The sequence below is a fragment of the Stenella coeruleoalba genome (assembly GCF_951394435.1).
Source record: "Stenella coeruleoalba genome assembly, chromosome: 7".
In the NCBI taxonomy this organism is placed as follows: domain Eukaryota; kingdom Metazoa; phylum Chordata; class Mammalia; order Artiodactyla; family Delphinidae; genus Stenella; species Stenella coeruleoalba.
The window spans coordinates 119137407-119150726 of NC_137153.1; the positions used below are offsets into that span (position 1 = coordinate 119137407).

The window sequence follows — 13320 nt, forward strand, 5'->3', positions numbered from 1 at the left end:
CCGCTACATAAGAGAATTCTGTATAGGAGGGCAGAGCCAAGATTAGCAGGAGAAAATCATGTATTTGAAGGTATTATTGCTGCTTGCAGAAAGAGCTATGAAGGCTCCAGGTCAGCAGATGCTCTAAAGACAACACTTAATGAGTGGCCTCGCTGGGCGGCTGCGTCTGCGGCAAGGCCACGCACCCGCCCCCACTCCTCAGAGCACGTCCCTCCTTGATCAGTCCTGACGCCTCGGCCTTTCATCTTCCCTCCACCCGGCTTCCGAACCAAAGAGCCCCAACAAGACACCCTTGAAAGCACTTCGATGTAGTCTGAAATATGCTGGTAATTAGAGTAATGAAACCCAGGAGGAATTTCCTTAAACGCCCTCCTCGCCGTTGAATTTTCTAACCCTAATAAAAGCGTCTTTATCCTAGAAATGAGCCTGCCTCTCCCACCCTGAAAAGCTTATCTTCTGCAGGAAATGAGAGACCCACTTTCTTTCTAAAACTGAATTCCCACCCCAAAAGCTGGTATCCCCCAAACTCTGACCACACGCTCTGACTCCTGCAAGATGGCAGGGCAGTGCAGGGGCGTCACTTGCTTGCCCTGAGAGTCCCGGCCAGGTGATGTGGGGTCCGGAAGTGCTCTGGGTTAAGCGGTGTTCGAACCGGTTCACCATTTGGGTAGCGGGGCGGGGGGTGGGCACTGACCTTGCTGAAGGAGGTTTTCCTTCACTTCCCTCAAACTGTTACTATCGGCAAACTTGAGGTTGGGAGTTTGCCTAAGTGACACCCTCATCTCCAGGAACTGCCGGCACCCTGCCGGGCCCTCCTGGCCATGGCCGCGCTCCATGGCCTTGATGCACCTGCTGTGCACACCCCTCACCAGCTGGCCTGGCCCTGGGGCCATCCGACCAGCTAGCCCACACAAATCCCTTTTCTGGAAATTTGGCCTTGCAGCTGCCTCTGTGGGTGGTGTGAACCAAAGACACGGGAACCTGGATGAGGATGGTGGTCGTGAGTGGCCGTGGAAGGCAGAAGACGAAAGGAAAGGAGAACCACAGGGAGAATGGAGACAGAGACAAGCAGCTGCACGGGGCAGAGGAGGCCAGGGTGCTGCCCAGCTTCCGGCCACAGAGCCAGGGAGGTGGGTGCTCCCTCCATCCGGGGCCCAGGAGTCACTGCATCCCCCTTCCGATCCCCTTTTCTGCCCTGGGCAGCCCGGGCGATCTCTGCTACTTGCAGCCACGGGCTGGCCGTCTCTGCTACTTGTCCCACCAGCCATCATTCATGGGCAGCCCACGAGGTCAGGAAGCTTCCTTCCGAGTTCTTGGAGGAACAGTGAGCACACGGCCACATGGTCAAGACCCGGCCTGATGACTGAAGATGAACACAAGAGGGGCGGCGACCAGCTCTCGGCTGCGGCCTCTGCAGAGACGGGCAGAGAGCCAGGGTTCTCACCCCGACTGGCGGCCCGAGCCCTGGGCAGCCCCGGGTGGGGCCTGAATCCTGCCCTGGCCCTGGGCACTTACTCAACCTCACCAGGTACCAGCACACCTTGCAGGAAAATCGTGAGGCGAGGAGGGGAGGCCTGCGCACACTTAGCGCTCAGCAGACACCAGGATCCCTACTCTTTTCAGCTGTCTCCCCTTACAAACAAGAGAAAGCCTGCGTGTCAGCACAGGACACCTGAAGCAGCAGCCCCGCTGCTCTGGGCTGACGCCTGTGCCCCCGCCACTTCATGTGCTGAAATCCTCAAGGTGATGGTATTGGGAGGTGGGGCCTTTGGGTGCCCTAAGAAGAGGCTCCAGAGAGCTCCCTGCCCTCTCGCCACGTGAGGCTACCGTGAGAAGACGGCTGTCGGCCAACGCTGAGCCTGCGGTGCCATGGCCTTGGACTTCCCAGCCTCCAGAACTGTGAGGGACATTCTGCTTCCAAGCCACCCAGTCTCTGTGACAGCAGCCTGAACGGACTGAAGCATCTGCTTATGCTCCAAAGGGGATTTTGCAAAGATATTTGGAAATTTCTATTTGCATTTAAGAGAACCAACATGATCAAGCCCTATATTTCCCTTTTAAAAATGTCTTTCGGGCTTCCCTGGTGGCGCAGTGGTTAAGAATCCGCCTGCCAATGCAGGGGACACGGGTTCGAGCCCTGGTCTGGGAAGATCCCACATGCTGCAGAGCAACTAAGCCTGTGAGCCACAACTACTGAGCCTGCACTCTTGAGCCCACGAGCCACAACTACTGAGCCCGCGTGCTGCAACTATTGAAGCCCGCGCACCTAGAGCCCGTGCTCCACAACAAGAGAAGCCACCGCAATGAGAAGCCCACGCACCACAACAAAGAGTAGCCCCTCCCTGCTTGCCGCAACTAGAGAAAGCCCACGTGCAGCAACAAAGACCCAACGCGGCCAAAAATAAATTTTTAAAAAAGTCTTTCAAATATAGTGTTGGTGGGATTTTAGAAACAGACCCCTGATCCTCCTGGGATGCCACAGGGTGCCCACCCTGAGGGGCGGAGAGAAGTGCCCCTGAGCCGCAGCACTCAGCGTCTTTCCACTCTGGGGAGAGCTGGACCACTGCCCTTTAAACTCCCCGCCAGCTCAGGCCTGCAGGCCCTGGTGCAGGCCAGCAGGCGCATCACCTATGGGATGGAGACCCCTGCCCTGCCCCCACCCACTTGATCGGGCTGACCCTAAGAAGAGCAGGGCTGGGCCACCCCATCGGTACAGAACAGCATCCTCACGGCTACTGATTCTTTCCCACCACAAACCCCTCACCTCCGTGCCCACCGGGACCTGTGTGCCCTACTGAAGAATTCTCTCCTTCCTGCTGTCACATCCTTCCTATATTTCATTTTACCCCAGTATTTTCTCTCACTTAATCCACCAGGAAATGGAAAGAGTGGGGTAGGTGATGGGGGCGCCTTGGGAGCTCTCGCCCCGTCCTGCTCCCCAGGACCCATCCTACCTGGAACTTCTGATAATGCGTCCTGGCACTTGCAGCCAGAGAGGAATATTCTTTTGCTATCAAGCTCTCCACGCTGAGGAGATTGCTATTCAGATGTTTGCCAAGCCACATTGCCTGAAGAAAGGAAAGAGGAAAAGAACATTTTTGTGAAAGGAATAATTAAGAGGACACCATTACAATGCCCGGGTCCTTCCATATGCTACTAGAAAAGGCTGTCACAGGGAAGCATAATTATTTCTGGCTGGAAGGAGGCCACCAAGGGAGACAAACCCATAAAACCCCTCCCAGCCGTGGAATTCTGCTTGCCTGCCAGTTCTTCTTCAACCAGCCATTGACTCTAAATGGACCTGGGAAACCTACGCTTTACTGCCCTGGGCCTGCCTCTTCAAGCTCTGTGGACCATGAGTTCTTAACTCAAGAAAGGTTTGGAACAGGAAACACGGGGACAGGCCCTAATAGGGGTCACGACCCATACTCAATGTTCCTTTTTTCTTACAGAATGGGGGATGGCATATTCTCGCCAAGTGAATGTTTAGTTTATCAATGGCCACTATATATACTCTACCAGGGAAGAACACATTTGAAGGTATAATCGTGCAACAAAATGTTCTTAACACCAAGATTATACTGATGACCATTTCAGCAGCGGGATGATTCAAAAGGCCCCGGAGGGGGAATTCCCTGGCGGTCCAGTGGTTACGACTCGGCGCTTTCACTGCCGGGGCCGGGGTTCAATAATCCCTGGTCGGGGGACTAAGCTCCCGCAAGCCTCACGGCATGGCCAAAAAGAAAAAGAAGGCCCTAGAGGTCCCCCAGGGCAGGTATGAACCCTCATCTTTCTGTTCCTCGTGCTGGGAAATGTCAGCGACAAGATCAGGAAAGAGCCCATTAGGCTTTCACTAGGTATCATCTTATTGTAAAATGAGATTTGTGTGTCCCTACACAGCAGACAGGGGTGGGAACAGTGAATTTGCCCAAAGGCTTGTAGCTGAAACACCAGTTAGCGCCAGAGACTGCCAGGTCCCCAGGTCCAGGAGCCCCTGGTTTCTAACAGTGAAATGGTGATCGGGAGGGTGGACTGCGGACAGGAGTGAAAGCTGACAGCCTGACCCTGAGGAACGAGGCAGAAAAACTACAGAGAGATAGACGGATGGATGGATGAACGGATGGACAGACAGATAGGTGACAGACAAACAGAAGAGCTGGCTATCCTAACTCCAAAAGCAGGGCAGATGCACGTGGTTTTATGTAAGGACCAGACATCTTAATTCCTTTTCAGAATAAAGCCAGGCGCCAGCTAGTCGGGGGAAACCACCTGCCGCATCATCTGGGCCCAGGAGGAGAGCTGACAGCGATGATACAGTGATCAAGGAAGAGTTCGCTAATGTTTATTTTTTTAAGTATATAGTTGAGTTACAATGTTGTGTTAGGTTCTGGTGTATAGCAGAGTGACTCAGATGTATATATAGATACTTTTTCAGATTCTTTTCCATTATAGGTTGTTACAGGATATTGAATATAGTTCCCTGTGCTCTACGGTAGGACCTTCTTGTTTATCATTAACTTATGTTACCTGATGCTCACTAACCAGGCTTTTGCAAACACAGAGTTCCATCTCGGATGAGTATAACTGAAGACGCTTTGGCACTTCAAAAAGGAGCCGAAAGATTAAAACCATACATGGAATGAAGCTTCAGCTTCACGACAGGGGTTGCCTCCAAGGAGGGAGAGACAAAAAGGAGTGAGGGAAGTGGGGTGAGGTATTTGCCGTATCTTTAAAGTTCTACTATCTTTGAAATGGAGAGAAAGTCGTCAAAGCAAATATGACAAAATGATAAGTACCTGTAAAATCCAGGAGTGGGATACATGAGTATCTCTGGTGTAGCTTCTCTGCTTTTCTGACTGGTTAAAACATTTCATAATTAAAATTTTACGAGTGAATCTGAAGATTCCACACCAAAAGTCTTTGCAATGTGTGTGCCATTTGACCCAACGCTTCCCCTTCTAGAAATGTATCCTAAGGATGGAACCAAGGGTTTGCCAGGATGGTGGCCATGTAGCCATGAGAAAACCCTGGAAGGAATATCCCACACATTCAAAGAATGCTTATCTCTGGATGGTTGGGGAACTCCACTTTTGTCTTCTGTATTTTCTAGGTTTTCTACTACAAACACATACTGCCTCTTGTCATGAGAAGATAAGAAGTAGGAGAGAGAAAAGATGAAGAAAAGCTGAGTTATGTTGAAAATTCGCAGACGTGCAGTCTCATTCCGTCTCTGCAGGACAAATGAGATACTCCCGTACTACCACACTTAATATGATACACTTACTATAGTTGTTTTCCCCGAGGCGGGTGGACCTAATATTACAATCTTCGGCACTGTGGAATAAAGAGATTTGAGTGTCACCATTCAATATGACAGAGCAACCTCCCGCGTCTGCAGAGCTCTGGGTGTATGTATTTCTTTCCTCCCCAGATTTCATTTTCTGGGAGTGACGCGGTCGTTTGTAACCCAGTGGCTCCGAGATGCTCCCACCACAGAACATACTCTCTGTGTTTAGAGAGGTAAGTGATCACTGAGATGGTTTATTTTTCTGTCTTCAAGGGGATGTGGACAGGGTAACTTGTTTGCCAAACTAATAAATATGAAGAAAAATTGGGATTTCAAACACCATAAAGCATTTTAAACAGAGACTTTGTCTCAGGGACATGCTCTCAAATAAAGCTGTATTTTATGTAAATCGACCTTCAAAGGTGGTTTTTTTTTTTTTAATATCTATGCCTTTTTATTTAGCAAATTGTATTCCCCATCATTTTACAGAGGGAAATAATGGGGAAAAGCCTGGAGTGTACGGGCCAGATTTATAAAACCCCAGATAGAAAAGGCTTTGTTTTCAAATATGGGCATTTCTATGAGGATGGAAACCACTGGCTTCGGTGTGATACTCGTGGATCTGGAAGGCTCCCGACCCTGCAGAATTCCCGAAGACACTACCAGACTAGCGAGTAGGTACTGGCCATTGGAAAAGAAAAAAAAAAAAAACCCAGCATCTTAAGAAAAGTGCTGGAAGGCGTGTGCTTGGGTCAAAACGAAGGAAACGTAATGTGGTGTCTGGACAGGTGAACCCACGCTGGTTCCTCCCTGAGTGCCACCTTGATGATGTCATCCCTCCCCCAGCTGTGGGAAGCGAGGGGTGCAGCACCCACGTTGGGGAACCAGGCCTCTGCCTCTGCCTGTCAGCCTGGCCCCAGCCCACGGGGAAGGATGAACAGGCGTGCACAGCAACTCACGGGTCCCGTTCCTGCCAGGCCTCCGAGAGGGAGCCTCATCCAGGTGGAGGACCTCCTAGTTTGGGAGTGGACACAGAGAAGGAACTAGAGGGTCTGGCCCCCGAGTTCATGATCATCAGCAGACCTACACCGGGCCAGGCTGCTTGGGTCTAAACAGACTTGTGCCCCAGTTCACAGCACCTTCTCACTTTCAGGGGAAACGCAGAGGGCAAGTTCAGGATAATTCACTGATTCACTCCACAAACACCCATCGAGCGCCTCATCCAAGCTCGCACTGGGCTGGATGCCGCCAAGGAAAGCAAGGTGGCCTGAGGCCCGCACCGGGTCCGCGAGGTGATCGCGTTAGACCAGACCTGAGAGGGAGGGCCGGCCTCTGCCCCGTCTCCGCGAGGGAGCTGCCTCTCCCCAAGCCCACGAAGGATGTCAGACACACGTCACAGCTTTCTGCTGCTGCCTGATGTCTGCGTGCCTCCAGCTGACGGCCTTAGAGCAAACACTGCCACTGTCCGTGTTTCTAACTCTGGTCCACTGGCCCCACTGTTGTGAAACGTAAGCAGCTTGCTTCCCGGAAGCCCAAAGCCTCTCCTGGGGCTGGTGATGTGAATCAGGGCTGTGGGGCAGGAAGGCCCCGGTTGGGGCAGCACCTGGCCTGCTGCCAGGAGGCGCGGCCAGGCTCCAGCTCAGCAAACCCCTGCACGTACCCTTTCTCTCCAGCTCACGCTCGGCAAGGGAGCCTCCGGGCCTCCTCAGCAGGGCGGACTCAGCTGCCAGTGTCCTTCTGGCCAAGGGGCTCTGTGTTCCTTTAAGACCCCTTGGACCCTTGTTGAGGGGCCTGACCCTCACCAGGAGGCTGGGATGTGTCCTGGCATCCTAACAGCCTCGCCTAGCTGGGGACCCTGAAGGTCGCCCAGGAGCCCCGAGCAATCCTCTCCCTTGACCTTGGACTTCCTCGCTCTTCTGATGATGTTCTTCCCATGTCCCTACCTTGTCACCCGTCACCTCCCCATCAGGAATGTCCTCCTCACCCCAACCCCCCCAGCCCCACTGGCTTCCTCTTCTGAGATCCTCACCCCACTCCTGATTAAGGGGCTGCTGCAGCCTTGGTGGGTCCTGTCGCCCTGCTGAGCAGCTGAGCGGGTCCCCAGGGGGCGGCAACCAAGTCTCATGCTCCTTTCCTGCACCGGCGCTGCGAGGAGCCACACACGCAGCAGGACCTTTGGTGGCCTCCTCCTCGGCTGCCGCCCTCTGTGGCCACTGAGTGTTTGGTTACCTTTGTCTCCACCATCGCTACCTCCTCACAAAGGCGTCTTCTGCCAGCTGGCATTCTTGGTTGCAAGCTGCAGGAACCAGATGAGGCTGAGTCGGGTAGAGAGGGGTTTATTCAAAGGCCAGCGTGGCTCAGAGAATCCTGCCCAGGCGGGAGGTAGGCCCGGGGCCACCCACCAGGAGCAATGCCCCACGTGAGGCCACCAAGGGGTGTGGGCGGAGCAGCACACACTGTTGCACACACTGGGCCCGACACTGCAGCCTGCGTCCAGAACGCCGCTCACGCACGGCCACGGCCACCGGGAGCCGGGCTCTGCAGGGCCGCCAGGGACAGCACCTCCCAGACCGTGTCCACAGTCGGGGCTCCACTGAGTGGAGCAGCTCAGGGCACAGGCCCAGGGCAGGCAAGGCACTTTCGGCTGCGGGGGTGGGAGCCAGGGCGGGGCTTCACAGCCCATTCTCTGCTCTGGCCTTGTAACCTGGGGCAAGGCCTGCCGGGGCCCTGCAACCTGAGGGGAGAAGCCACAGCAAGTGGAAAACACTGCTTATGGGATGAGCCTGGAAACCAGGTGGCTTGGGGAACACTTGGTCAGGGGAGATCGGAGCTGGGATGCCACAGAAGGCTGGCGGGGAGGCGCAGGATCAGGGCAGCAGGGAGGGAGGTCGAGGGCGGAGGGGACTGGTGCGCTGACGCAAAGAGCTCGCTCGGACCGCGGGGAGAACGCCTGCTTGCCGAAGCCAGAGGAAGACAGGGCGGTGGGGCGGCGGGGGGAGGATGGGGGTCTGGCTCAGGTGCCCGACGCCCTGCTGCCTGTGCAGGGCTCTAACCCCAGGCCTCCGCTGAAGCTCCCTAGAACTTGGGCCAGACGCAACAAGGCCCAGGGCCTGAGGGACCGGGCAGACGGGGCTGGCCGCACCTTGACAAGAGCATTTTGGGAACGAGCTGACTCCCAGGTTGCACGTTCATTTTGACAAAAGTTATGAGGCTCCATGGCTGCTGGGCAAGCCCTCCCCTTCCTGGCTCTGTAAGTGGCACCCAAATTGTACACATCTATGAAAATACTTTAAAAGGGGAACATCCACGGCCTTTCTCCCCACCTAATTTCTTGCACACATTTATGTGATTAATTTCAGTTTCTTAAAATCTAACACCTTGAAACTCCAGGCCTGCTCATGAGTAATTATTTATAAACAGTGTCATAAAAGGCTGCTTGACTGCCAAGAGTAATCAACTTCTTCAACCCACTTCAAAGGAAATCAAAAACCCTTTCCATCCACAGAGCCTTTTGAGGTTTAACTAGGAGCATGATTTAAAATTCACAAGAAAACCCTTAGGTATTGGAGCTCTAATACACAGCTTTCTTGGACAAACGTTTGATAAAAAACGAAACATACCATTATACACACCATCGCCTTCTTTCATATTGCCCAGGGCTACTGTAAATGCTCACTTTGTACTAAATCTGGTTTTCTTGCAGCGAAGGGGCTGCCAGCCCCTGTGCCGGCGGCTCCCCTCATTCCCTCACATGCACGCTCACCGCCAAGAGTCCAGAGCCTTCTGTCCCTCTACACTAGCCATTGGCCATGCCACCGTGCGTCACAGCGAACCCCTACCCACCCGACGCCCACATCCAGGAGGCAGAGGGTTGAGCACCCGGCTGCAGTTAACACGGGCCAGTGCGTGGCCGGGAGAAGGCAGGACCGACCAACCCACTAGCCCGGGGCTGCAGAAGTGCTCGCTGGACATCAGGGGACCTCTCCAGGCCTCCTGTGCTCTTCTAGAACCACAAGGGTTGGGTGAAACTCTTTTCACCTTCGCCCTCTCCTAGAGAAATTCCGGAAGCATGGTCTTCTCCCCTCCTCCTCCGGCCCCACATTTTTCTTCACTTGCAGGTGGAGGCCTGGGCATGGAAGGGGAACTCAGAGATGCCCCTCTCTTCATTTACGTGGTTGAGCCAAGGGGCAAAGATGTCCCAGCGCCCCTCAGAGCTGCCGGCCCAAGGCCTGGGAGTGGGGATGGAGGGCTCTGGGAACAAATCAACCCCGCAAAACAGTGGTTACTGGGATCCAGTGACTCGACTCCCTGAGAGAGCACCTGGACCAAAAGCCTGGACTCCAGCCATGGGGGAGGACAGCCAGGAGGCCGGCCCCCAGCTCCAGCTGAACGGGGAGTATCTGAACTCTCCACCCCTACTGGAGAGCAACAGAGCAGGGCTCTGTGGAGGGCAGCCTTGGAAAGGAGGCCCCGGCACGAATGTAAAGGGGTGCTGAGGAGGGTGGAGGGAGGTGGGAAAGGGCAGAGGAGCAGGTTCTTACAGGTGGCTGCAAGGCCAGCGCCCGAGAGGATGGTCCCGCCGATGCCGACTGCACTGCATCAGATGACATGTGAACTTAAGGATTCTGGTCAAGTGGATAGTTTGACACTGAAACTCATTTCTGCACACAGAGGAGCAAGAGTAAAGCATAAAGATGGACTGTGCCTCAAATTTCAGGCTCTTGAATTTCTAGCCGGGAGACTAACGAAGCCTTCAGGCCTGTGGTAGAACACACAGTGTGGCACACACGCCCCTAGACAGAATTTTTCAAACCGTAAGTAGCAAGGGCCACCACAACCCAACTCAGGGTTCAAATGGTTGTATTATTATCAAGGGTGGTTTTCATTTAGAAAATCCTCATTAAGCTTTTTCACGAGTGGACACTTGCGTGGCACCACCTGAAGCCCGGCGGCAGCATCAGGGCCTTGTCATCCCTTCCCACGGTGTCACTGACCAGTCGCCATGGATGAGGCCGGAGCTTTGCTGCCTCCGTCTCTGTTACCAGACATGCCCATTTTACAGAGGAGGAAACTGAGGCCGAGAGAGAGCAATGATCTCTCGCCGTTTCGTCGCACTTAACTAGGAGATGTGAGCACAGATGTGCTGGAGGGTCCCTGGTGGGGGGGATGGCGGGAAGGGACACCTCCCCGAACTGCGCTTCCCTGCACTTCCCTGCTTTTGCTTCGCTCTTCACTTTGAGTTTACTTCACTGTTACTTTACCTTTATCTGGCCTTCAACTTTTACTTCTTTTGACTTTGCTTTGCTGTATTGATTGGGCGGGAGCAGTACGAGAGGGGAACACGGGCAGAAGTGCTCCCAGCAGCCCTCAAGTAACAGAACTTAGCAACACCGGGCCCCGCGAACAGCCGGGGGGCAGGGGGCTGCAGAAACGTCTTCCTCCGGCCAACGGACGCCACTTGGTGAGGCCAGGGCAGCAAGCTGGGGTCCGGAGCAGGGACCACCAGGAAGCAAGGGGACTTCTCACCCCACAGAGCACGAGCCTCCCTCCCGCCCCGACCAGAGCACCAGGGAACAGAGGCCCCTTAGAAGACTCTCCGCGGGGCAGACTGCAGCCCCCACCTCCGTCACCCCCCCAGCTCAGTCTCCGCCTGGGGCACACGCGCTCACACTCAGCGTCCATTCTCGAATATGCCTCCCTGGAGGCTCAGAAAATGGCACTCCTGGGGCTCTCCGCACCACACTGAACCGCCCTGCTTAGGCCTCTGAAACGGCCCCTCACTCCGATGCCCTGACCCTGCCCAGGCCACGTGGAAGAGGCCAGGTGTCCCTGGCAACCTGCAGGCTTGGAGTCTCCTCTCTCCCCGTTTCTTTTTTAAACTACTTAGCATCCCCTCTCATCTTAGGCCTCTGAACCCCATCACGGGGCACCTCAGGCCTCCATCCCTCTCGACTGCACCAAGCCCTCACTTCACTGGTGCGCTGGTAGCTCCTTCAAAGCGGCTTACGCTCCAGTGAAAGAACCATCACAGCTCCGAGACACTGGCCTCCCTGACAGCTCACACAGGACGGCAACGAGCCTCCACGTGGGCCGAAGCGCCTCCTCTCCCACCTCCCTGTCAGGGGCTCCGGCCTTGGGTCTGGTCGGCCTGCGCTCGCTTGGGCCAGGTTTAGGGAGCTCTGGAACTCATTAACGGGCGCCGACAACAAGACCATCAGGAAAACCCGAGTGTTGCCTGTCTGGGTAGACCAGAAACCACATTTACACCTGACAAGTGGAGTGATCACAGAGCTTAAACCCAACAGGCGACAGCAGCTGGGGCGTGCCAAGGCATTAATAATTAATTCTGCGGGCCATTCTGAGGTTTTCGTTTTAATCACTTGGCAGGAGAATTTGTATGAGTTGTGCTCCAAAAGAAATTAAGGCATTTTTCAATTAACCACCTCCCCAAGTTGGCAAAACCTTTCCCCACCCTGTTCTGACCTCCCTTTAGACATGGGGAGGACAGAGTGGTTCCCAGAGGTTCCCAGGAAGGGGAGGGGAGGGAGACAGAGGGGGAGGGGGGAGGAGGCCCACTCCAGTGCTCACCGTAATCATTGTCTCGTTGCAAATGCTCAATCATGAATGTGATGGGGTCCTTGGGCTGCTGGATCAGGAGCTGCTCCAGCATGTTCTGTGGGCACAGGGCAGACACCCAGGTGGTTAGCACCTGCATGAGCACCCAAGGCCCCAGGCTCAGGTGGCCCAGCACCCTGGTATCGCAGTGGACACCAGTTACGGGGTCTGATCTCCCCCCTGCCCCCCACCCTAGCTGGCATCTGTTTGGGTCCCTGTGAGCAGAGGCGTGAGGGAGGGGCCGTGTGGGCTTTGCTGGGGAGGCACCCGGACGGAGGCGGAGCTGGAGGGATGGAGCGCCTGACTCAGAGCAGGCAGTCTCGGGGCCCTCACCCCTCACTTCCTTGGTGACTCCCAGACCAGCCTCCTCTCGGTTTCTCTCCCGCGCTGCACCCGTTCACCCCTCAGAGCCCTAGCAAATGCTGTTCCTTCAGCTTGGAACACTTTTCCTCAGGCCTCAATGGAAACATACCTTCCCGATGATACTCACTAGGTCAATCCTGTCCTATATCCCTGCAGCCCCCGTGCATCCCCTTTATCGCCTCCCCCTTGTCCCAGTGCCCGGCACAATCCCAGTAGGTGCCCCACGCGGACGTCTGCTGGGGGACGTGGCCATCGCTGCTACCTGTGTCCCTCCAGAGTGGAACAGATATCTAAAAGAGTCCTGGGATTGTCTGGTTATTTAACTCTAAGGGAAAGCAGCTTCCACGGTTCCAGAACAAAAGGCTCAGAAATTAACCAGGTGGCTGACAGCAGCCGGGCTGGTGCACTGGGGAGCAGCCTTATGCCCTAGGGACAAGCAGGGAGGGGCTGTAGCCCTTTGTGGGCAGAGGGAGAGCAGGGCAGTAAAAAACAGCATGAACCATGAGAAGTCCTAGCCCCACTCCGCTTCTCACCATCAACACCCTTCCTTTCTCTGGGCCTCAGGTTCCCTGCCCATTAAAAGGCACAGTTGGACGAGATCCCTAGTCATGTATCACTGATGAGACGGTGTGAGATGATTTTAGATGGTTCTCAGATGAATATTTTAAATTTCACTCGGACACAGTTGCATATCTAATGTGCATTAGAAAAATCAGTATGTTGGGCTTCCCTGGTGGCGCAGTGGTTGGGAGTCTGCCTGCCAATGCAGGGGACACGGGTTCAGGCCCTGGTCTGGGAGGATCCCAGATGCCGTGGAGCAGCTAAGCCCGTGAGCCACAACTACTGAGCTTGTGCTTCTTAACGGGAGAGGCCGTGACAGTGAGAGGCCCGCGCACCGCGATGAAGAGTAGCCCCCGCTAGCCGCAACTGGAGAAAGCCCTCGCACAGAAACGAAGACCCAACACAGCCAAAAATAAATAAATAATAAAATAAATAAATAATCTGGTTTATACTTAAAAAAAAATTCAACTTGATGGCAATACACTCTGAAGAGT

General features: G+C 54.7%; 1 protein-coding gene across 1 annotated transcript in view; it reads right to left on the reverse strand.

Moving 5' to 3' along the window:
• The window catches only part of AK8 (adenylate kinase 8), a 128361-nt gene that overhangs the window by 113200 nt on the left and 1841 nt on the right, over positions 1-13320 (reverse strand). The window contains exons 2-4 of the mRNA XM_079927432.1: positions 11876-11960; positions 5285-5334; positions 2955-3068 (exon numbers count right to left, since the gene is read on the reverse strand). Of these exons, the coding sequence (XP_079783558.1) occupies positions 2955-3068; positions 5285-5334; positions 11876-11960 (249 nt within the window). The remainder of the gene's footprint in view (positions 1-2954; positions 3069-5284; positions 5335-11875; positions 11961-13320) is intronic.